Here is a 20,005-nt window from a genome sequence, read left to right on the forward strand (position 1 = left end):
CTTATTGTCAACTCCACCTGCTTAAGTAGGGTAAGGTAGGTTACCTATGTACATAGATTCTTTGAGTTTATAGAATTGTATTTCATGATTGTTATATATCCATAGGAATCATACTCGCATGGCCTTCCTCAGCTTTTTTTTTTTTTTTTCTTTTCTTTTTCTTTTTCTTTTTTTTTTAAATACGAAAAATTCCTATAGCAGCGCCCCTCTTACCCCCCCCCCGTTTCGATTCCCTAACCACTAAACCAACATTATTATTTCGAGACTCATATGACAAGAGATATGTGGGCCGGGGAATTGAGGGGGGGGAGGAGCGAGAAAATGTGTTGAAACCCTCTCTTTCCCTATAGTTAGTACTTAGTAGGAGTACTACGTAGTTAGATACTGGGAAAAAAAGACGCGGCCCAAATCAACGATGCTCCATTTTCTGAGCTAACCTCCGGAGTGCAAAGCAAAGACTCCACTTCAGGAACTCCATCGGGATGAGATGCCGGCCAATCATCTGCGCGCCGAGCTAACCTCATCTCATCTGCTTCTGGATATGCCCTCACACCCAATCGCCAAACAACTCTTGCTCTTTTTTTTTTTCAGTTGTTGATTATTCCCCCCCCCCGCCTACCCTACCCTAAAGGGGCCTTCGGCTATCCGTCAGCCTACATGCATACTAAGGTACCCTGATTCTTCTACTTAGTCAGTAAGGTAAGGTATTTGGTAGTACAATTCTGTATGACACAGTTCACGGCGCAAGTACCGAGTATCTCCTTGTCTGATCGATCGATCATTCGGATTCGTATAAAGTCGATCTGACAACAAGAGGCGTTTTAGGGTCACAGCCACATAATTCCACATAGCCATTGGAATGGCAAGGCGTTAAACAGGGCGAGATGTACCGTGTACGTCGATAGATAATCATGGTAAATGATATCTACAAAGTGGGACGTACACAAAAGTACAATAGACCATACGGATTAGAGAGAATCAATCAATGTTTGTGACTGAATAGTACCTAGGTAGGATCTAACATACTGGGTACCTACGTGTCAGGTACATACTCTCTGATGGAAAATGGAACTGCTGCACACTCGGGGGTTTGGGATTCATCATCCAGCGAATCTGGTTGGATTCCATCTCATGTGCCATTACATCAAACCTTCCAGCCTGATGCATTGTTTTCACTTGAATAGAGGAATGATGAACATGATCGTCATTCTAACACTGTATATAAAGTTCAACTTTAACATGTCCTATATATACTCCGGATAAGCCTTTTTTTTTTTTTTAATTTTAATTAATTAATTATTTATTTATTTCCAATTCAGCTGGTCAGGAGGGCTACCTTGCCAGACGATTTTCCATGCGATCATTTGTCTATCCTGATCATCCTCTTCCCGATATGGATAAGATAGATAGATAGATGCCTAAGGGTAGGAATTGAAATATCCTTCACAGTTTGGTCCATCGCCACATCGCAGCCAATGACGTCATTGGCTGGGCCTGACCTCGCAAGTCGCCAAAGAGAAAAAAAAAAAAAAGAAAAAAAAAACTTCATTTGAGAGTTGACACTCTTGCGAGTCGGAGTCAAACGATGATACTGCTTGTACACCACTGAATAAATATCTTCATGTACAAGCACATCTACCATCGCCTTCATCAACCATTGGCTGGGTTGCACTCCGGCTGTCTGCCCAAGAGACCTTCCTAAGGGAGATTCGTGCCGTTCAAACCTCGTCTCCACCAAGGCGTGGCGCACCAGACTACCAGTAGCCAGAGTATCACAAGTCTTAGAGAACGGAATGACTGGAATACTATCTCTCGCGCTAGAAGCATTGATTGCTTAGCCGCCCATTGTCATTATGGTGGCTCTGCCAGACAGGGACTTTCTGAATCTGCGCCGTCCCTCCCCCTCTCCTCCTCTCATGTACGAGGAGCAAAATTGTGGCTTCATCCAAAACATCCAAACGAACCCCGTTCCTATCCACTCCCCAGCTCCAATCAAAAGATATGGATCTCTGATTCTTCCTCCTCTTTATTCACATCGTCGCAAGCCCACCATAGCCACACGAATGATATGCGAAAGGGCGCCACTTCTCGCATTGGACGAACGGTCTTCAAGTTTCCCCTCCTCTTCACCCAACGTAACATCTGTGGCAAAACCAGAAAGGCAGCAACACGGCGCGCACCCGCGCCATCGTCGATCTGGTAGAGGGGTGAAAATTGCTTCGCAAAATGGCAATTGATCGGCTCTGCTTCCTACCCGGCATGGCCTGATCAAGTGAACTGAACGGCTGCCTCACGCTCCACCATGGAATGGGCATTCTCCGTTTACGATGCTTCCTCAAGCAAGGGCTACGTGTCCGGTCCGTCCAGATGAGAGAGACGCGTACCTATCGCCAGATCCGAGTGCAGTGCTTCTCTCGCTCTGTCTATTCTGTCTGCCTGTCTCTTGCCCTCTCGCTCCATCCGCTGACTCCGGACCAATCATGCCTTTTGCCTGCTCAACATCCCCTTTAAGCGGATGAATGTGTGAAGAAAGCACTGGCCGTCGGGCTATCCGATGGATAGCCTCGCCCTCGCCCCCTCTACGGAGCACAAGCGCAGCAGCCGGTTCTGGACCAGCGAGCAACGGCGAGACTCGGTGATACCGTCCACTCAGATCGCGGAAGATCGTATTCCAGAGCGAAACCCGAAGCACCGGGGGACGCCGTCAAAGGATGAGCTTCCCGCCTTCCTTGGGCTGGGATTCGACGAATTGGGTGTTTCCATTTGACAGAGCACTGATACTTTCACGAGCTCGTCGTGCGACGAATCCAGCAAACGGAGACAAACCGCTAGCTAGGAAGGAGGCCCAGCTTGCAGCCTTGGATAGGAAGGGACCAGGTGGTCCTTCTCGTGACGGGGAAAAGGGGTTACATGGAGGCACCGACAGAGAAGCGATTCAGAGCTCAGTCAAAAAAGTAATATGTATTTGTGTGGTATAAGCTTGGCCAAAACCCCTTTAATACGGGGGAAAGGACACTGGGAGGAGCCTGCAGGATCAGAAGCCATATAGAAGGAAAGGATAGTAAGGACATTTGAATGTGAACCAGGTACACTTGGGATATGAGGAAGCCAAACCACAATTCCTTCCCAAGACATAAAAAGGCAAAAAAAGGGGAAAACCATAAAACAAAAATCATTCGAACCCGACGATAACAACGTGACATCATCATATGCTCCGAGGCCTCATTAGGTATGATTAACTATTACAGAGTGACTTGGCCGAGAACGGCCGGGTAGTAACAGAAAAGGACAGAGGAGAACGATGGTCCCTCATCGTTCGATGCCGAGAGATGCGACCTTTCCCGCAAATCGGGCGCCCGCGCTGCCTCTCTTTTGTAGTTTGTCTCGTTCCTTGCTGTCAAGGGAACTCGACGGCACCGCATGGTCGTTGCTTGTGCCTCGAATACTAGGTAGTGATCCCACAGTGTCCCCTGCCGACTTGCCGATTATCGGTGCGACGAGTCTCGATGTTCGTTGACTTAGATATAGCTGAGCAGCGGGGGTGAGAGGGATAGGCGGTGGCTGCAAAGGAATCTCCGCGCCGTTTTGCACAAGCAACTCGGCGATGGGAAACGGAACCACCTTGATGGCATTTGCAGTACTGGGTCGAGGTGGCAGATTGGATGCCGTCGATCCGGGTGACGCGGGATCTGCAGCTGCCAGGGCGAGGAAGACCGCATGGGTGTTTCGTGACCGATCGGTGATGTTCACATTCGCACGAAGAGCAATACCGTACAAAACTCCTTGGATGTCGTTCTTCTTGATCGCGGCAAGGAGTGTTTCATCCGGTGTCGAGAACCGCGACAGAGGGGAGGGTAGCGACTGCACATAAGCTCGTTCGCTATATTTGGCGGTAATGAACTTCAACCGTTGCTCGCGGGTGGAAGTAGCGATTGGCTTCTGCGTCTGGTCCAAGGTTGCCTCCCAAACCATGTTGCTGACGCGATTCCCGACCTGCAGGAGTATCTCGACGATGTCGTTTGAGAACGAGTTCACGTCCAGTGTGAGAGAGCGAATCTTGGAGATATGTGTCCCCAGAGATCGATGAATGCCGCTGCACTCAATGCACAGGACTATACCAAGGTTGATAGATACCCATTCCACCTTAGAAGTCGATCCACAATCAGCGCACCAGTTGTTGCCTTGGTCCGCATCGCGGACGGTCTGGAGCAGTTTTGCAGGGTTTTCCTCATATCCAGTGCTATCCGTGCGAACGTAACTTGGCCGCGCACCCACCGTGGTTCGGCGACTCACGCTGCTCGTAGAGCTGGTGGAGTAAGAATGCTGGCCCGAATACGAAGAGCTCTTCCCGGTCAGAACAGACCCGATATCGCGCCCTAGAGACGAACCGTTGCTCTTCGATGCGGCAGGCGGGGGGGACATGCCGCGGCCCTCGACGGCGCTCTGGAGGGCATTGTTGATAGCCCTGATCCAGTTGCCCATATCATCCTCAGAAGTTGCCTGGTAGATCCGTTTGAACTGGGGTGTGATAACCTCAAAGCAAAACCGTCGTTCTGCATTTCGTGCCTCTCGTACGGAAGCCATCCGTAGATCAATGGGTTCCATATGCAAATCGAGCTTCTGTTTCCAGTTACTGTACTCCGAGAGTTTGCCCTGATCTAATACGATCCAGAATTTGTGCCAGGCCTGCTTGTTGATGCCCTTGGGGTCAATATGAGAGCCTGGCCGGGATAGTGCCCAGAGAAGTCCTTCTTTCCTCTGCTGGCCGCTCGAATTATCAGTTGGCAGGACCAGCGGAACACCACTGGCTGTATTGTTCATATTCGCGTTGGCCGGCGGAGAGAGTGAGGAACTGTTGCTGATTACGCTCCGTAGCTGAGACCCTGTGCTGTCCGCGCGCCCTAATTCCGGCTCAGGCTTGTGAGTCCCGATGCCGTTTCCGACAAATGTCGACGAGACACCCGGGTTGGCCAAAGAATCCGGCTCCATATACACATTGCTGCTTTTCTCCAAGGCTCTTCGTTTCTCCTCTCTTTCCGTTCTCTGAAATTGGAACTCCTTGTCGACTTGATGAACCTCATGAATTAGAGCATCCAGCTGGGGTAACAAATCGTCCACCTTCTTCGCAGCTGCAAGGAAACTCTTTGCTTGTTCATCCGCGTACCTGGTCAGGTGGGAGAGCACTTCCTGCTCCTTACGCCCGCCATGAAGGTCCTGCATGAACGAGGAATAATCAAATCGCTTAAGCTCAAAGTTTCGCCTCTTAGCCTGATACTTGGAGTCGCTCTCCGCTCGTTTTTTCTCTTTCAAAGAATCCTGTCGCTGGCCGAGATAGCGGCTGACGTAGGCATAATAATCCCGGCTCTCCTCTTCAAATTCCTTCTTCTTGGCCTCGGCCTGCTTGATATCGTTATTGTAGAGTTTGATTAAGGGTTCGATGACGAGCTTTTGTAGTTGGATGGTATTAAGTCGTTCGTAGTTCAGGATCTGGCGGGCAATTTTCTCGAAATAATGATCGAGGGCCGGCTGGATCGCATTTGAGTTTGATGTCGCAGCCTCGCTGAGTGCCGATAAGAAGGCTTCTGCCGCCTCATTGCAGGAGTTTCGGGCTTGCTGAGCCGCTTCTGCCTTCTTCAGGACCTTCTTGATTTTTGAGCGCATATTTCCTGTCTTCTGCTCTAACGCCTTCATGGTAGCCCGAAACAATGGACCGTCCTCCACCACACTCATATCTTCACCCGGCCGCGAATGGGATAGATCAACCCTCACGGGAGGCGGAGGCGGGGGTACTTGAGGAGGAGGGGGAGGTGGAGGAAGCGGCGCACTATCCGCTGCTTCAGGCGGAGTACCCGGTGGGGGGAGAATGTTGGATATCGCATCGGCATCACTGAAATGCGAGAGAACGGATTGCGAAGAGGGCATGCGGTTACGAACGGGATGAGGGATTTCCAAGTTTGGCGATAGAATCTGCGGGCTGGGTAGCGAACGGGGGCAGTTGTGTACCCAGAAGGAGAAGTGCGCAAGGGTATTGAGTCGATTGGCTCTCTGGTCGTAGTCCAGGAAGCTACAACTGTTCCTCCAACCGTTGCCCCGGTCCTCGGTGTGCTTGGGGGGCTTCCATTTCCAGGACCAATTGAATTGGACCGAAGGACTACCTCCGGTTGTATAATCCCCTACAAACTGCACATTGGAATTGTTCTGTAGATTGGGATTTGCATGGAATTCGCGCGTGATCAGATTGTCAAGCTCCTTAGCATTGGTCGCATGCGCAAATGTAAGCCCGGTGAGCACGGTGTCGGCCACTTCGGGAAGCGAGGTCGCAACGCCATTAACCACAGAGTTCGCCGTGTTACCAGTTTGGGTCTGTCGCAAAATAAAGGTGAAATTGAAATTGAGATCGTCTTCATTTGTCAGGCGCAGAAGGAACGTCGGCGCAGATGCAGAGGTGGTAAGATCGGGGTCCTGTTAGATATTGTCGATGTGAAGTTAACAGCCGAACATAAGTGCACGCTTCAGGATATGAGCTTGCCAGCATTGTTTTATTCCACTTACCTGTATATACTCAATTGGGCTATCGTCACCGATCTCTCGTTTTGCGGTATATCTTGTCGCCGGGAAGGAATTGGGTGTGAGGTGCAGCAGTACTTGACCTCTTGAGTTGCTTATCGTGACGGAGGCGATTGTAACTGTTGGCGCATCACAATAAATTAGCATCTATGATAGCAGGAGGGAAGGGGAGAAAAAGCGCTAACGTGCAAGCTAGATAGAACAAAGGACGATAGGGGAGCGACAAGTAAAAGTGACGCGGTAAAGACGAAGGGGAAAACGAGGGATGAAGGGCGCGAGCTACATACACCGAGTTTGATCCTTGAAGAACAAATCTCCAGAGTCATCGAGACGACTTCCAACATTGCCCATAATGAAGATGATGAATGGATCAAGTGCCCACTCGAAAAAAAGACAGTCCGGAAGGATGACTGGGACAGTTGAAGGTCACCATCGACAGTCGAATTGGCATCAGTTTGTAACCGGAGCAGTGATGAACAACAATATGCGGTCGATCGACAAAGCCGTCATCTAGTCGAAACACCGGTCGAATGAGCCCTCGAGGCCGTCCTGCGCCGTGAGATGGATCTGAGTATATGCCGCCGTAGACGAGCACGAGCTCATTTGAGGCAGATCGTGGCTGAATAAGACGAGGGGTTCTGGGAGGCAAGGTATCTGATGGATGATAACCGAGCCAACAAAGGAGGAGGATGTGGTTCCGAATCTCGGGGGATGCTCGCGGCAATCCCTTCAATGATCGATGGCGAAGGAAACTGCTGAGGTTGGGATGAGTCAAGATTTGTCGTTTGGTGGCATTAGTTATCTGATGAGGATGACTTCGGAGGATTGATTTGACGCGGAGGAGGGGAGATCGGGAACGTGTGAGATTCGAAGTCTCACAGCAAGTCCAGATAAATAATGATCTTTCCCCGCCTGGCCGACAGACCAGTGTTTCAAAAGAGGCCAGAACTATAATGTCGTTTATAATATCGTCTAGGTAGAGATCTCGTGAGAAGCGCTGTAGGTGTCGATTAACCTGCTCCCTTTAATGCCAGCTGCTCGAGAAGTCCAGACGAAGAATCACGAAATTATTGTCGCTAGTCTAGACTACCACGCTGCCACCATACCATACATATATGTGGAGAGATCCAGCTCGCTCGACATCAACATTTCACGCACACATTTCAACTATCCTTTTTGGGATAAGTTGAGTCATAATCGCAATGATATCTATGCGCCAGTGAGGCTGTGGTCTATTTTCGTCGAGACTACTGGCACCATCAAAACAACATGGCAAGTCCTCTGATCAACCAATGTCACAACATGGTTGCCTTGCATACACTCCTGTCATTGATCTGGCCTGCATAAGTACATCCCTCGTGCAAATTCTAAGCCGTCGCTTGCGAAGTTTCATGCTAGTAGTATCGGCTAAAAAAGCTCCAGGAGCGCCCAGCTGACTCTATCGCGTGGGCATGAAAGGGCCTTGATTTTACTCGAGAAGCAAGTCTGAGAGGACTGTACGTCAATGGAAGAGTATTGACAACATTCGATGTCCTATTCATCTTTGATTTTTCAAAAAGGGGTATCTTAAGGATAAGAGGAAAGAGACGCTTGTTCCTGCACACAACACTGACAAAGTGCATAAGCTCCTGCAGTCGCAAATCCGCCAAGAGTTTTCTCGGAGAGCCTGCGGCGCAGGGCAGGATGAAAATAAGAGGACAGAGTGTGTGCGGTACATGAAAAATATAATAACAATAGCTATTAGGGGAATCGCTGATGCATGTGAGCCCGACGACTCAGAAGTACAAGGATGACAAATGACCAGTGCGTATGACAAAAATGATGAACCGTGTCGTGGTAAAGGAAAACAAACGAAAGAATTGACGGGAAAGATAGACACAGTAGTCGTGCCAATCGTCGACATCGGTGCGCTTTCAGAGCAATCATCTATGGATTACGCCCGGTTGCGCCATGTGAGGAACTGGGGTTCTCCACGGACGTATTGGGATGGTAGCCATGGTGATTGCCTGCTTCAACATAATGCTCATCTCCTTGCGCCCATTTCATGACCTGCCCTTTGACGTCACGCATATCGTGTACTTTCCGGGAGAAATCGCCTCGTTTCTTGGACGCGGTGCCGCTCCGTTCGTTAAGCTCATCTTCGTCTGAACTCGAGATGGAAAACGACGAGGTGCTGCTTTGTTGGAGGAAGGTCATTTGGCCTGCTTCTTTCTTTTTGAATTCCCTTTGCTCATTCTTCAGCTCTCCCATTCGCTCTGCGTCTTCCTGGCAATCCAAGGTGGTCACACGCAGGCCGACAAAGTTCTTTGAGAAGAATTCCTTCAGCAGATAAAGATATTTGGCGTTCGGACGATATGTTCCGCTGTCATTATCAATGAAAAGCTCATACTCTCTCGGGTCCGTTGAGATTTCCGTAGCGGTCTCTGCCGGCGGCTCTTCGACGGGAATCTCGGTCTCTGATGCGTCGTGACAGTGCCGGTGCTTCAGTCGGCGCACAAAGAACTCGCCAGAATAGGCAATGTAGATGGACACATTACTGTGCATAGTGTGTTTGCTCAACAAATCAATACCAAACTCCTTTCCTGTCTCGGTAAAGCGGAACTGCCCGTCGAGCGTGAGGACGTAGGTGAAAATACGACCACCCTGGGCGTAGTGGCAAAATTCGAGGAATTTTTGAGTGAACTCGGTACACGGACCAGGGAATTGACCGTTGAGGGTGGCTCGATCGAAATTGTATATCCGCTCATGCTGATGATGAAGGGCCCGGTTTAGTATACGACCCCTAAGGCTCCGTGATGTGAACATGCCCGCCACAAAAGGTTTGAACTCGACATAACGATGGTACAACTCGGCCGGCACAGGGCCCTGTAGCTGAATTTGAATGGCTTGAAAACTAAGCAAGTAAGAGTCAGCGATCCGAATTTGTAGAAATGACCGGCGCATGAGTTCAGAGAGTACAGATAACGCACTTGTAGCGGCTGGTGGCCTTCTTGCCATCCGCAGTTTGCACCTCGTCTTTCGTTCCCGTCAGTCGTCCGATCAATGGCGAAAAGTGTTTGAACCAATAGTTCGGCCCGACGGTATACATGTGTCCACCCTCCTTCCCCGGGGTTTTCCCCAAGCACTCGACACTGATGACCAAGTGCGAGCCCAGATCGAGGCGTCGCGAAGCGAAGGCGGCGACATTCCCAAACAGGTAGACCCGCTTGCTACCCAGTCGCTTCTTGACCTTGAATGTTTGCTCCTTGAACCCAGACCAATTCTCGTCGATTGACCCGACCTCAACGTACGCGACTCCCAACTTATCGTCATGGTCGTTCGCATCCTCGTCGTAAACATGGCACTTGAGCTCGAAGCCTGATGCGGGTACATTGGCAACAATCCACTCACTCCCCCATACAGGATCACGATTTTTGCGGATCGTAGGGGTCCTGAAAGTCACGATCGGATCCTGCTTGTGCCGCTGTGGCAGATCAACAAGCAGCTGAGCCCGCACGTATGGATCAGAGGAGAAACTGCCGAAATCCGCACATGGAAGATTGATCCCGCGATGAAACGTGAATTTCAACGTATAACCTGGCGGTGCATGGGGGATTGGCGTACTGTCGAAACCCCCTGCAGGCTTCTGTTCTCCACTGCTAGCAGTCTTCTTCATAGCGACAGCTTGGTCATGCAGTTTGCCTGTCTTATCGACAAATTTGGGGCCGTATTTGTCGACCGCATGCCGTCGACGAGCCTGGGGCTGATCGGATTCATTCGTCATGATTAGAGCCTGTCCCGTAGACTCGATACTATATGATGCAAGTCCAGTGCAGTAGGCGAACTGATATTTGAATTATTTATTGTTGCTGCCTGCAGCAGTCGAGGGGGAAAACGTCAGTGACTTCAGCGTTGCAGATGCGGGACGATGTGGGGACGAAGATCGTTGTACCTTGAAATTGTATTTGTAGGCTTGTAGTTAGTTGGAGTCCGTTCATAGGGCTGAGTAGCCAGAGAAGCAAAGCAGCCCAAGAAGGAGGGGTGAAAAGGGTATGAAAAAGGGAAGAAATATTGAATTAGAGAATAGATGGGATTTGAGTGGTGATGAAAATGGAATGGTGCTCGTCTCATTCTGTTCTACTCGTCCGGTAGAGATAACCGCGAGAGAGAGAGAGAGAGACTCAAGGGAAGGGAAGCTTTCCACCCAGATACAATCATACTAACACGTTCACAGTTCGCATCACTTAAGTCCGTCCGTCAGTGCCACGGCGGGCACTTCCAATTTTCCAGGGCGCCAGGAACCACTAAACCGACTGGCTGTTGGTTGTCCTGACGTGCTCGTGCAGGCTCATACATCATCATGCCCCCCTCTCAGTTCATTCAGGTAAGTAAGAAGTAAATCTTCCAACTTCCAAGACTTTTCGCTTGGTCCCCACGGGTTTTTCTCGGATTGGGTCAAGCAAGGCCAAGCTTTGTCAGTCTCGCTGGTCATCGTCATAGGCATCGTCATAAGGCAAATCCATATCAATTCCAATTCATGAAGGGATTAATTAGTATTACCGCATAGCATTGAACACAGTACGGATTTAAAATCAGAAAGATTGAGTCTGAATCCGTGGACTCGAATTGAATTGCTCAGCTAGAGGAGAATCATAATAAACCGTGTCTACCAGTACAAGAGCATGATGACCAATCAAGCCAGGATTCCCCAACCACCCCATATCCATATCCTCTCTCTCAGCTTTGCTCTCTCCCACTTCCAGCGTCACACGGTGATCGAGGCCAGCTCTGGAGACGCTCGGAACACTGGAAAGATTGAGGAACAGGGGTACTTGGTTGGAGAGAAATTAAAGCATGAGGGAACACCACGCTACTAAGCTGAGTCATACTTAAGACGTAGAAATTCGCAAAATGTGCAACCCCATGGCTTTGCAGTATGCCGGGCTTGTTCCAGCAAGCCAAGCACCATTCCAGAATGGCTGCCGCTCAACTCTCCACCCAGTAGAAAGAAGGCAGAATTTTCAAGCTCCACGGAACAAGAATTGCATGTCTTCTGGAGTGAGTTTTTCCAGCGCTTCTCCTTGGTCCTTGTTGAGCGTGCCATTGATGAGATTCGCCTTCTTTTCCTGCAGCAGGACAATTCGCGATTCGACCGAATCCTCAATGCAGAGCCGAGTAATCACACAGGGGCGTCGCTGTCCAATCCGATGGCATCGATCTGCACTCTGCCACTCAGCAGCTGGATTCCACCACCTGGAGATGAAGATTAGCACAGGGCAACGACCAGCAGGGAACAAGATGCGGGAGGAACACTCACGGATCGACGATAAATACTCTTGAAGCCTCGGTCAAGTTCAAGGCGACACCACCTGCTTTCAATGAGACGAGGAAGACCTCCACATCCACGTTGTTCATAAAATGATCAATCGATCTCTGACGCTGCGCCGGCGTCATTGTTCCATCGAGCATGACAGTATTGAATCCTGCCCGACGAAGTCGCCATTCCACAAGCTGTAGCATCGAGGTGAACTGAGAAAAGACGATTGACTTATGAGTCTGCTTCTTGCTTCTCAATTTGTAAAGCTCGTAAACAAGCATCTCGATCTTTGTGGAAGAGGTCCAATCCTCCATTCGGATTCGATTGATGATCGAGTTCTTCTTGATATGTTCCTCCTCCTGTTCGATATCGGGTTGCTCAAAATCAATCGAGAGCGGGATATGGCACCGCGGGCAATCCACAACGCTATCTGCATCGAAAGATCGAATGTAATCTTTGGCGCAACGACGACAGAATTCGTGGTGGCAGCGGGACCGAATGGCCTCCTCGGCAGGCTCATCGCATATGCCGCAGACAAGAACGTTCTGTCCACCTGCAGCATGCTTCTTTAGTATTAGATCTGGATGGTTGGAGACCTGCCGCATTTGCATGATGAGACCGAAGATGTTCGCGTAGTTGTTCAACATGACACCTCGGCTCACATATGTATCAAACTGCCTGGTGGAGTTGGTCATAATACTTCTAGAGAAATCACGCTCGATCTCTCCAAAAAATTCATTATGCAGTATGACGCGCTTGGGAGGCAGTTCCATTGAAGCAGTGTGGTCGCGCTTGACTCGCCGTAACATGATTCGATCAGTGATCAGACGAAGTTTGGCCAGAGCTTCCTTACGAGCCTCTGGGTGATCTCGCTCAGTGATAGGATTGAGAATTTCTTGATTGAAGATCGATACGTGGCTGAATCCACTGTGTTTGCAATGGCTGCACCGTTTTTCGGCGTCTTGGGACCAGTGGAGCTCCTGGCAACTGCATTGCTTGCAGAAATAGCAGGCAAAAGGACGGACCTCAAGGAATCGTAATAGAGAAAAGAACTCTCCAATCCGATTCTGCACCGGAGTACCAGAGAGACACCACTTATACGTCGCTTTGAGGGCGAAGCATGCACGCGCAACACTTGTGGTACGTTGCTGTGGACATTAGCAAGCCATTCAACCTTCGTGGTAAAAGAAAAGCGGATGATACCTTGATACTATGCGCCTCATCGAGAATAAGGCGATGGTAGTCGATGGCATGAATCACACCTGTGCAATGTTAAGACTTCGCCGCTGCGTTGTTGGGATTAATTGACTCACTATCTTCTTTCACAATCCCATCATTGCGATTCCATCCCTTCCATTCCTTCCGGTGGATAGATTCAAGGCCAGAATCTAGATAGGATGTTAGCCGGTCGCTGTTAAGCTCACACTTATACAGTGACACTTACAAGATATCATAATCACATCGTAAGATTGAAGCTCCTGCTTTGTGAGATGTTTCACCTTGGAATTTGAGTTGTGGTACACAAGAACTTTTAGCTGGCCACTCGTATATTCCTGGATGAGCAGGGTGTCAGCACTTTTGATTGGTGTCGGAATCGAGGATGGATAGACGCACTTTGATCTCGGACTGCCACTGCATCAGAGCGACTGGAGGCACAACAACAAGCGACGGCTTGCCAACTGGATAATCAGACATGAGAAGGGAGACCGCTTGAATGGTCTTGCCCATCCCCATCTCGTCACCCAACAGACCACCTTTGTAATGACTTTGCTCCTGTTGCATCATCCAATTTAAACCCTCGAGTTGGTATGACTTGAGGGTTATTGAGATACCTGGAGGCTGCTCCGCTGCTACGGGTGTGATAGGAGGCGTATTCCTTATCTCGTCCCACATCTTGACAACAATAGGATGCTGCGTCTCAAGTTTGCGTCGCTCCCTATAAGCCTAAACAGGATGTCAGAACACTGGCGTACATGGAATTCAGGCACTAGGCATGCTTACACGGCGGCTCATCCAAGGCAGCCTGGTAGATGACCGTACGAGTGCAGATGTTCTCGAGGCTTGAGCCTGAGCTCTTGAATTGGCCCGGGAATTTGTTGGATTCGACCTTCTCGATCTCCCAGTGGCCAATGGCTCATCCTCATCGGATGCGGAGGAGGGTTCTTCGGCTTCAGCCTCGGATTGATAGACATCATCTTCACCATCCTCGATAGAGTCGGAAGCTTCACTATCGGGGATAGCACGCTTCGTTGTCAACCGACGAGAAGTCCTGGTACTGCGCTTTGACTGCCAAGGCTCAAAATCATCTTCATCAAAGTCATCATTGCCACCATCAGAATCCAGATCCATTTCCTCCAAATCCGTCAAAGGATCATCATCGTCAGCGGAATCGCCAATCTCCAATGATCCTCCACCTTTGCCCGCAGGAACCTTCCGACGCTTCGAGAAAGATGACTGGTATTCTTGAATCTGAAGACTTTGAGCTAAAGCTGCATCTGAGCACTCTAATGGTGTAGAATCCTCCAGTGCTACTGCAGCACCCCTCTTAACACCTCTCTGCGGGCGGCTAAGGGACATTGTGCTAGAGCGTAGCTCACGGGCTCGAGCAGAAGCATTTACCCTTTTTCTCGGTTTGTTCACATCTGACTCAGCGGGAGTGACAGCAACACTGGTTGCAGGAGTACCATATTCGTTTGTGCTCTCTCTCGATGTATTCGCCGGTGAAGAGGAAGAGGAGAAAGACGCACATGAAGGTGACTGCTGCTTCAGCGGTATTGCAACTTCGATACACGCAGAGCCGGAGTGAGATTCGATTAATTCGATGCATTTGTTTTCACTCTTTATGTTACTCTCTTGCTCCCCACCCACACTTCCCGGGCTTCCGATTTCATTTTTGATGGACGACCGTGCTAATCGTAGAGAAGTCCGTCGAGGCAAGGACAATTGATTGCCTGTGAAATTCATCATATCGTTAGCTATCGAAGTTGACAGGAATTATGAAATGAATTTGCTCCATGAAAAGCCAAACGGCCTCGAACAGTCGAAGAGACGCTTAACTGGAAAATGTGACAGGGACGGAAGCTTACCATCAAGCGGAGAAGTCCCTGCTTTTGCTGTAGATACCCTTCTTCCCATGATGATGAAACAATCGATGTTTTACCGACTAGAGATTCTTATTATTCGTTAACAAGGAAGTAGGTTCATCGGTAGTCCGATAAACGGCAACGAGATTATTTGGAGGACTATCAATTCGATGGTGGCAAATATCGGCCCCGTTGGCATGTATGGTCGGAAAAGGGAGGCAGCAGCCTAGAAGTTTGGAAGATGGGGAAAATTCTTCACTGATCACAATAAGACCCCGATCCATTCACTGATTTGCTCCCTCCCCTCGTAAAAGATTCCTTGGCGGATGAGGTGACTCGCATACAAATACAGCTCTTCTCTCATCGGTCAGGTTTGATCCCATCACCTCTACCCAGAACGCGCGGCGATAAGCACAACATTGCATCTCGCGTAAAGTGGAACGCGAAATCATCACGAGTCCTGTGACCTGGCTGATTCGAGCTTCGTCATTTGTCCCAACAACACACAGCTTGTCTTCATCTCCTAAATCTCTCTGAAGCGATTGTTGCATGCATAATGTATGTTCCTTCCATTTGGTGCCACTGAGACAATATCTTTTATTGACTGTATATAGGGCGGGCCGCAGAGCTACAAGGAACCAAATTAGGGGCCCGTATGTCCTGCATCAACTTCCATAGCTTTGGATATTTGACTGACAGTCAACACTCGCAGTCATTCTGCGCTCACTGATTTTCTAGCCGTTAGTGGATAATTTCCTCATGATGTGTCTCCTTTGACGTCTTGGCTGATATTCATTTTATCTAGTCCAACAACATATCCGCCGCCCAGATCCACCAAGACTATCAGAGACGAGTGAGGGAGGCTGATCAGGATGTCGCCGCGAGCGAGACACAAAATGAAGTCACCGAAGATGAAGAATATGAAGAAGATCCGAGCGAATCAGCAGAGCAGAGGAAGAAGCGCAAGCGAAAGGAAGCAGCTGCATTAGCAAGAATCAAGCAGAGCAAGGAGTTTGCCCGCCGCAAATCCCGCCGCACAGGCGAGCCTGATGGCGATGGTGACCTTATCGCCAGGGAGATGATGCATGAGAAATCTCGACCCCTGCCAGGCCAGCTCGAGAATTGTGAGCTGTGCAGTAAACGTTTCACAGTCACCCCCTACAGCAAAACTGGCCCCAATGGGGGCCTTCTCTGTGCCAAGTGCTCCAAAGAAATAGGAAATGATGAGAAGAAGTCGAAGGCTAAGAAGCGCGGACCAAGAACTGGTCGTCGTCAGAACCAAAGCAACTTGCTCGACGGAGTTGCTAGCCAAGGTGCTCTCAGTTTGGTTGAGATGTGCACGAAGGTGAATAGATTGACGAAGTCTCTCATTCCTACCGTGCTTAGTGCTAACAGATGCATGCTCAGAAAGTTGCCGATAATCATAATGAGATTGAAGAATTTGGAGACCTACCATCTCGTTTGCTGCATCGTCTAAGCCAGATATTCTCTAAAAGGCGAATCTTGACTCCAAGAACTTTGAACCTGTTCCTTCGACCCGAATTAAATTCAATTGATATTTACGATGCGGCTAGTAGGTTTTCACTTGTGCTTTTATCTCATCTACCTGAGCGTCATATTGATTCTTATCGCAGAGCTCGAGACGGACGATTTCCACAAGATATTTGCTATCATGCCGGCGCTAATGCGTGTTAATCTTCGATTTGCAGGTCAAATCAAGGATAGAGTTATCGAATACATGTTGGATCGAGATCTCAAAGTCAGACAGCTGCAGCTTGATGCCGCCAACCTTGTCTCCGATTCGTCCTGGCAGCAGCTGTTTCAGAAATTGGGCTCACAGCTGGAAAGCGTGAAGTTGTCGAATCTTGACTATTCGTTCACGGATGAAACTGTGGAAAGGATGTGTGAGAGCTGTGTCGCACTTCAACAGTTGAAACTGAAGCAATGCTGGAAACTTGGCAACGATTCCCTTAGTGCCATCTCAACTTTGTCGGCGCTGGAGCACTTGTCCCTGGACTTGGTTCAAGAGACCAGCGGTGAAGTGCTTTTGCAGATGATATCCACCCTTGCCCCCAAGTTGCGTACGCTGTCCCTGGAGGGCATCTCGAATGCCGATGATCGACTTCTCGACCTTATCCATGAGAAATGCCTCGTTCTCGCCAAACTGCGTCTCACAGATAATTCTGTGTTAAGTGACAAGGGTTTCGTCAATTTGTTCACAGATTGGGCTAATGCTCCATTGAAATTTGTGGATTTCTCTTCCACACGAGATGTGGATAATAGCAATCCGGATGGCCCCGCGGATGCGATTGGATTTGCGTCCCAGGGGTTCATCGCACTTATGAACCACTCAGGCTCGACCCTTCGGAAATTGAACATATCGTCCTGCCGTCATATCTCGCATGCTGCATTCGAGGAGGTATTCACGGAGGGCAAGTCATATCCTTTCTTGCAGGAACTCGATATCTCGTTTCTTACAGTGGTGGATGATTTCTTGATGGGCCGGGTCTTCCGATGCTGTCCGTCAATCAAAAAAGTGGTTGCATTCGCATGCTTCAACGTGCGCCAAGTCCATGTCCCGATTGGGGTGGCACTGATCGGCGGATTGAAGGCTCAGGATTCTATCGTCATTGAAGGAACAACTTCTGGTTGACATAGAAACCCTGTTCGAACAGGTCGCTGACCCTATTGCTATGCTACGATATGAAGCTCATGAAACCTCTTCCTGCAATGAATACCTTGAATAAGCGCTCATCCTCTGCCGTTCTTGTTTTTTTTTTTTTTTTTTTTTTCATTTTTCTCCTTCCCCCCTCAGCTATGTGTTTCTAGATATCATCAAGGGTACGGATGGGCGATCGGGTCCACAGTGGACAAACACGTGAATACTGTTGTAACAGTTGAGAGCTGGATGACTGATGGCGTAAGGCTGGGTTGGAACCCTGCAGGACTCTGTGTCCCTGGAAGTCCACACTTCATTGTACATAGTGTGACGAGGGGACCCTTGTTCCCCAGCCTCGCGACGGCTTTCCCTTGCTCTTTGATGATCTATTTGCAGTGCGAACTTACTACTGTACTGTACAAGTCTTCATTGAACTTCATGTCTCAGGTGAAATCATTTGATACCTTGCTGGCCGTTTTAGGAAGATTGGTTGGCTCTCGACCATATAAAAGAAAGTCCGGTTTTCCCCTGAGTGTTGAACGGATAGCTTAGTGGGAGTTTATCCCCGCTGGATCCTCCGTACCTTTTCTTCTAATCCGATGTCGGTTGAATTTGTAGGATTTGCTTGAATCGATATGTTTTGTTTGATATCTGGGCGTCTTGTCGTGATAGTAAAGGACCCTGTCGGTCCCTGTACGGAGTAGATTGTGCCACCAGCTTCGAGGCATGGCCTTGTATCAGAAGGATGAATGAGACAGAATACCTAATAATCAAGGTATTCTGTATGGAACTCCTCCGTACAGTAAGTAAGTAAGTAAGTAAGTAAGTAGGTAGGTACTCCCGTCCCTAGCTCCTTGGTCATCATTCCCTGATTTACTCTGACGAAGCATGCCCAGCCATAGACGTATGTTCTTCTGAATATCATGCATGTGCAAGATCATTACGTCTGATTCGATGAGTTTTTTCTACTAGTGTGGACTCCTAGAGAGATGTTGATTTATGGCATATCCATTTCTAAAGTTGTTTAACGATAGATACTGAGACCACCAGGACTCGGAATTTACTCCGTAGGTAGTGACACTTTTCTATTAACTAGGTAAGGTAGGCTATTCTACACTTTACAGCTTAAGCAAGAATGCAGCCATAAATGCCATATCTCTACTCTTGACCCGTCCGGTACGATGATCTTCAAGTCCTTGTCTGATGAAATGACATTATATTTGGATCTGGTCAATCGAAAACTGAGGATCCTGAGTTTGGTCTTTTGCCTCTAGCCACTCAGTCCTCCACTGTATCGTCGTACTCCACGCTAGTTAGTGGAGAAGTGAAGAAGATATGGATAATGGAGCGCTTGCGTCTCGAAGTGATTAGAATAGGATCAGGTAGGTTCTCACGGTCGAACAGTGACTTCGGAAGAGGAACAATCAATTTATGTAAGCTTGGCAGTTCAGATGAAAAAGAAACCCATCCATCATCCTCTTTGAAGTGTCTCTTTGTCTCTTCGTCTGCGTCCTCTGCTATCGCTCTGATCAATTAATATATCAAGATTAAGAGACACGTTGGATCTTCATAGATTCATCATCGTTGTCTAATCATTGCTTGATCAGCAAACATTGAGACGATGAGTGGCCGACAGGATTCCTTTCCCCATTGACGGAGTACCTAAGGTACTCCACCATTGTACGATTGAAAAAAAAAGTTAGAAAAAAAAAAAAAAAAAAAAAGGCAAAAAGAAGTTTAGTATCTTCAGATAGAAATCAAAGCGACTGAGCTGGTCTTACTACTGCTGTATAGCATCGCTGGTACATATATAGCACATACTTCCTGACTCAATGGCGTCTGAGTATTCATTGAACCCCTTAATTATTATTATTGAGGCATTTGGCAAAGCTTAAGGTAGCAGTAGTACCTAGCCATGAACAGGCTTCCGAGGTCTTTTTAGGTATGAATGGTTCACAGATTCGTACCTGTTTGGTACCTGACTAGGTCGGGAGCCCTGTATCATACCTTGTATTTTTGGAACATTGGTTAGATTTGTCTAGGTCCACGAATCCATTGCCCCTTCCCAGGGCCAAATCTGTCCGTTCACCAGTGATATTCGCTGATATTAATAGGAATCTGATCAATGGCAACGACTTATCGACGGTACGGATACAACGAATCTGGATTCTGGGTCCGCTCAGGTCGCTTTCTTATCTCCGATTTCCTCACCTTACTTGGGATTATTTTATCTGGCTTTTCCCTATGGAGATTCTAGCCGTTTGAGTTCGATCATTCGATGCTCATGGACATGCACACTGCACCGTCTAGGTTTTTTCGGTCATAGTAATAATTATAGGTACTAACTACTACGGAGTAGGTATCCGTAGATAGCCTCTAGTAAAGTAGGTAGTAAGTAAG

General features: G+C 48.6%; 5 protein-coding genes across 5 annotated transcripts, besides 6 other annotated features; 2 read left to right on the forward strand and 3 right to left on the reverse strand.

Moving 5' to 3' along the window:
- Positions 1–133: 133 nt before the first annotated feature.
- Positions 134–176: a microsatellite.
- Positions 134–177: a microsatellite.
- A 1,335-nt stretch (positions 178–1,512) lies between these two features.
- Positions 1,513–1,543: a microsatellite.
- Positions 1,544–2,554: 1,011 nt separating this feature from the next.
- Positions 2,555–2,767, forward strand: ACLA_005490 (uncharacterized protein; the record flags this gene model as incomplete). The annotated part of the gene is made up of 1 exon (XM_001273218.1): positions 2,555–2,767. The coding sequence occupies one exon, from the start codon at positions 2,555–2,557 to the stop codon at positions 2,765–2,767; it is 213 nt and encodes a 70-aa protein (XP_001273219.1).
- Positions 2,768–3,309: 542 nt separating this feature from the next.
- ACLA_005500 (putative ARF GTPase activator (Csx2)) lies at positions 3,310–6,918 on the reverse strand (the record flags this gene model as incomplete). Its single annotated transcript, XM_001273219.1, has 3 exons — positions 3,310–6,462; positions 6,553–6,686; positions 6,855–6,918. 3 exons carry the CDS (start codon positions 6,916–6,918, stop codon positions 3,310–3,312), a joined length of 3,351 nt encoding a protein of 1,116 aa, XP_001273220.1.
- A 1,575-nt stretch (positions 6,919–8,493) lies between these two features.
- ACLA_005510 (C2 domain protein) lies at positions 8,494–10,330 on the reverse strand (the record flags this gene model as incomplete). Its single annotated transcript, XM_001273220.1, has 2 exons — positions 8,494–9,460; positions 9,537–10,330. The coding sequence occupies 2 exons, from the start codon at positions 10,328–10,330 to the stop codon at positions 8,494–8,496; spliced, it is 1,761 nt and encodes a 586-aa protein (XP_001273221.1).
- Positions 10,331–11,567: 1,237 nt separating this feature from the next.
- Positions 11,568–14,440, reverse strand: ACLA_005520 (DNA repair protein RAD16; the record flags this gene model as incomplete). The annotated part of the gene is made up of 7 exons (XM_001273221.1): positions 11,568–11,799; positions 11,864–13,011; positions 13,067–13,125; positions 13,177–13,251; positions 13,308–13,416; positions 13,478–13,807; positions 13,865–14,440. 7 exons carry the CDS (start codon positions 14,438–14,440, stop codon positions 11,568–11,570), a joined length of 2,529 nt encoding a protein of 842 aa, XP_001273222.1.
- A 1,055-nt stretch (positions 14,441–15,495) lies between these two features.
- Positions 15,496–17,599, forward strand: rad7 (DNA repair protein Rad7, protein; the record flags this gene model as incomplete). Its single annotated transcript, XM_001273222.1, has 4 exons — positions 15,496–15,504; positions 15,752–16,291; positions 16,354–16,519; positions 16,581–17,599. The coding sequence occupies 4 exons, from the start codon at positions 15,496–15,498 to the stop codon at positions 17,597–17,599; spliced, it is 1,734 nt and encodes a 577-aa protein (XP_001273223.1).
- A 117-nt stretch (positions 17,600–17,716) lies between these two features.
- Positions 17,717–17,745: a microsatellite.
- A 661-nt stretch (positions 17,746–18,406) lies between these two features.
- Positions 18,407–18,433: a microsatellite.
- Positions 18,407–18,442: a microsatellite.
- Positions 18,443–20,005: the final 1,563 nt, after the last annotated feature.

Source organism: Aspergillus clavatus, genomic scaffold (assembly GCF_000002715.2).
Source record: "Aspergillus clavatus NRRL 1 1099423829797 genomic scaffold, whole genome shotgun sequence".
NCBI lineage: Eukaryota > Fungi > Ascomycota > Eurotiomycetes > Eurotiales > Aspergillaceae > Aspergillus > Aspergillus clavatus.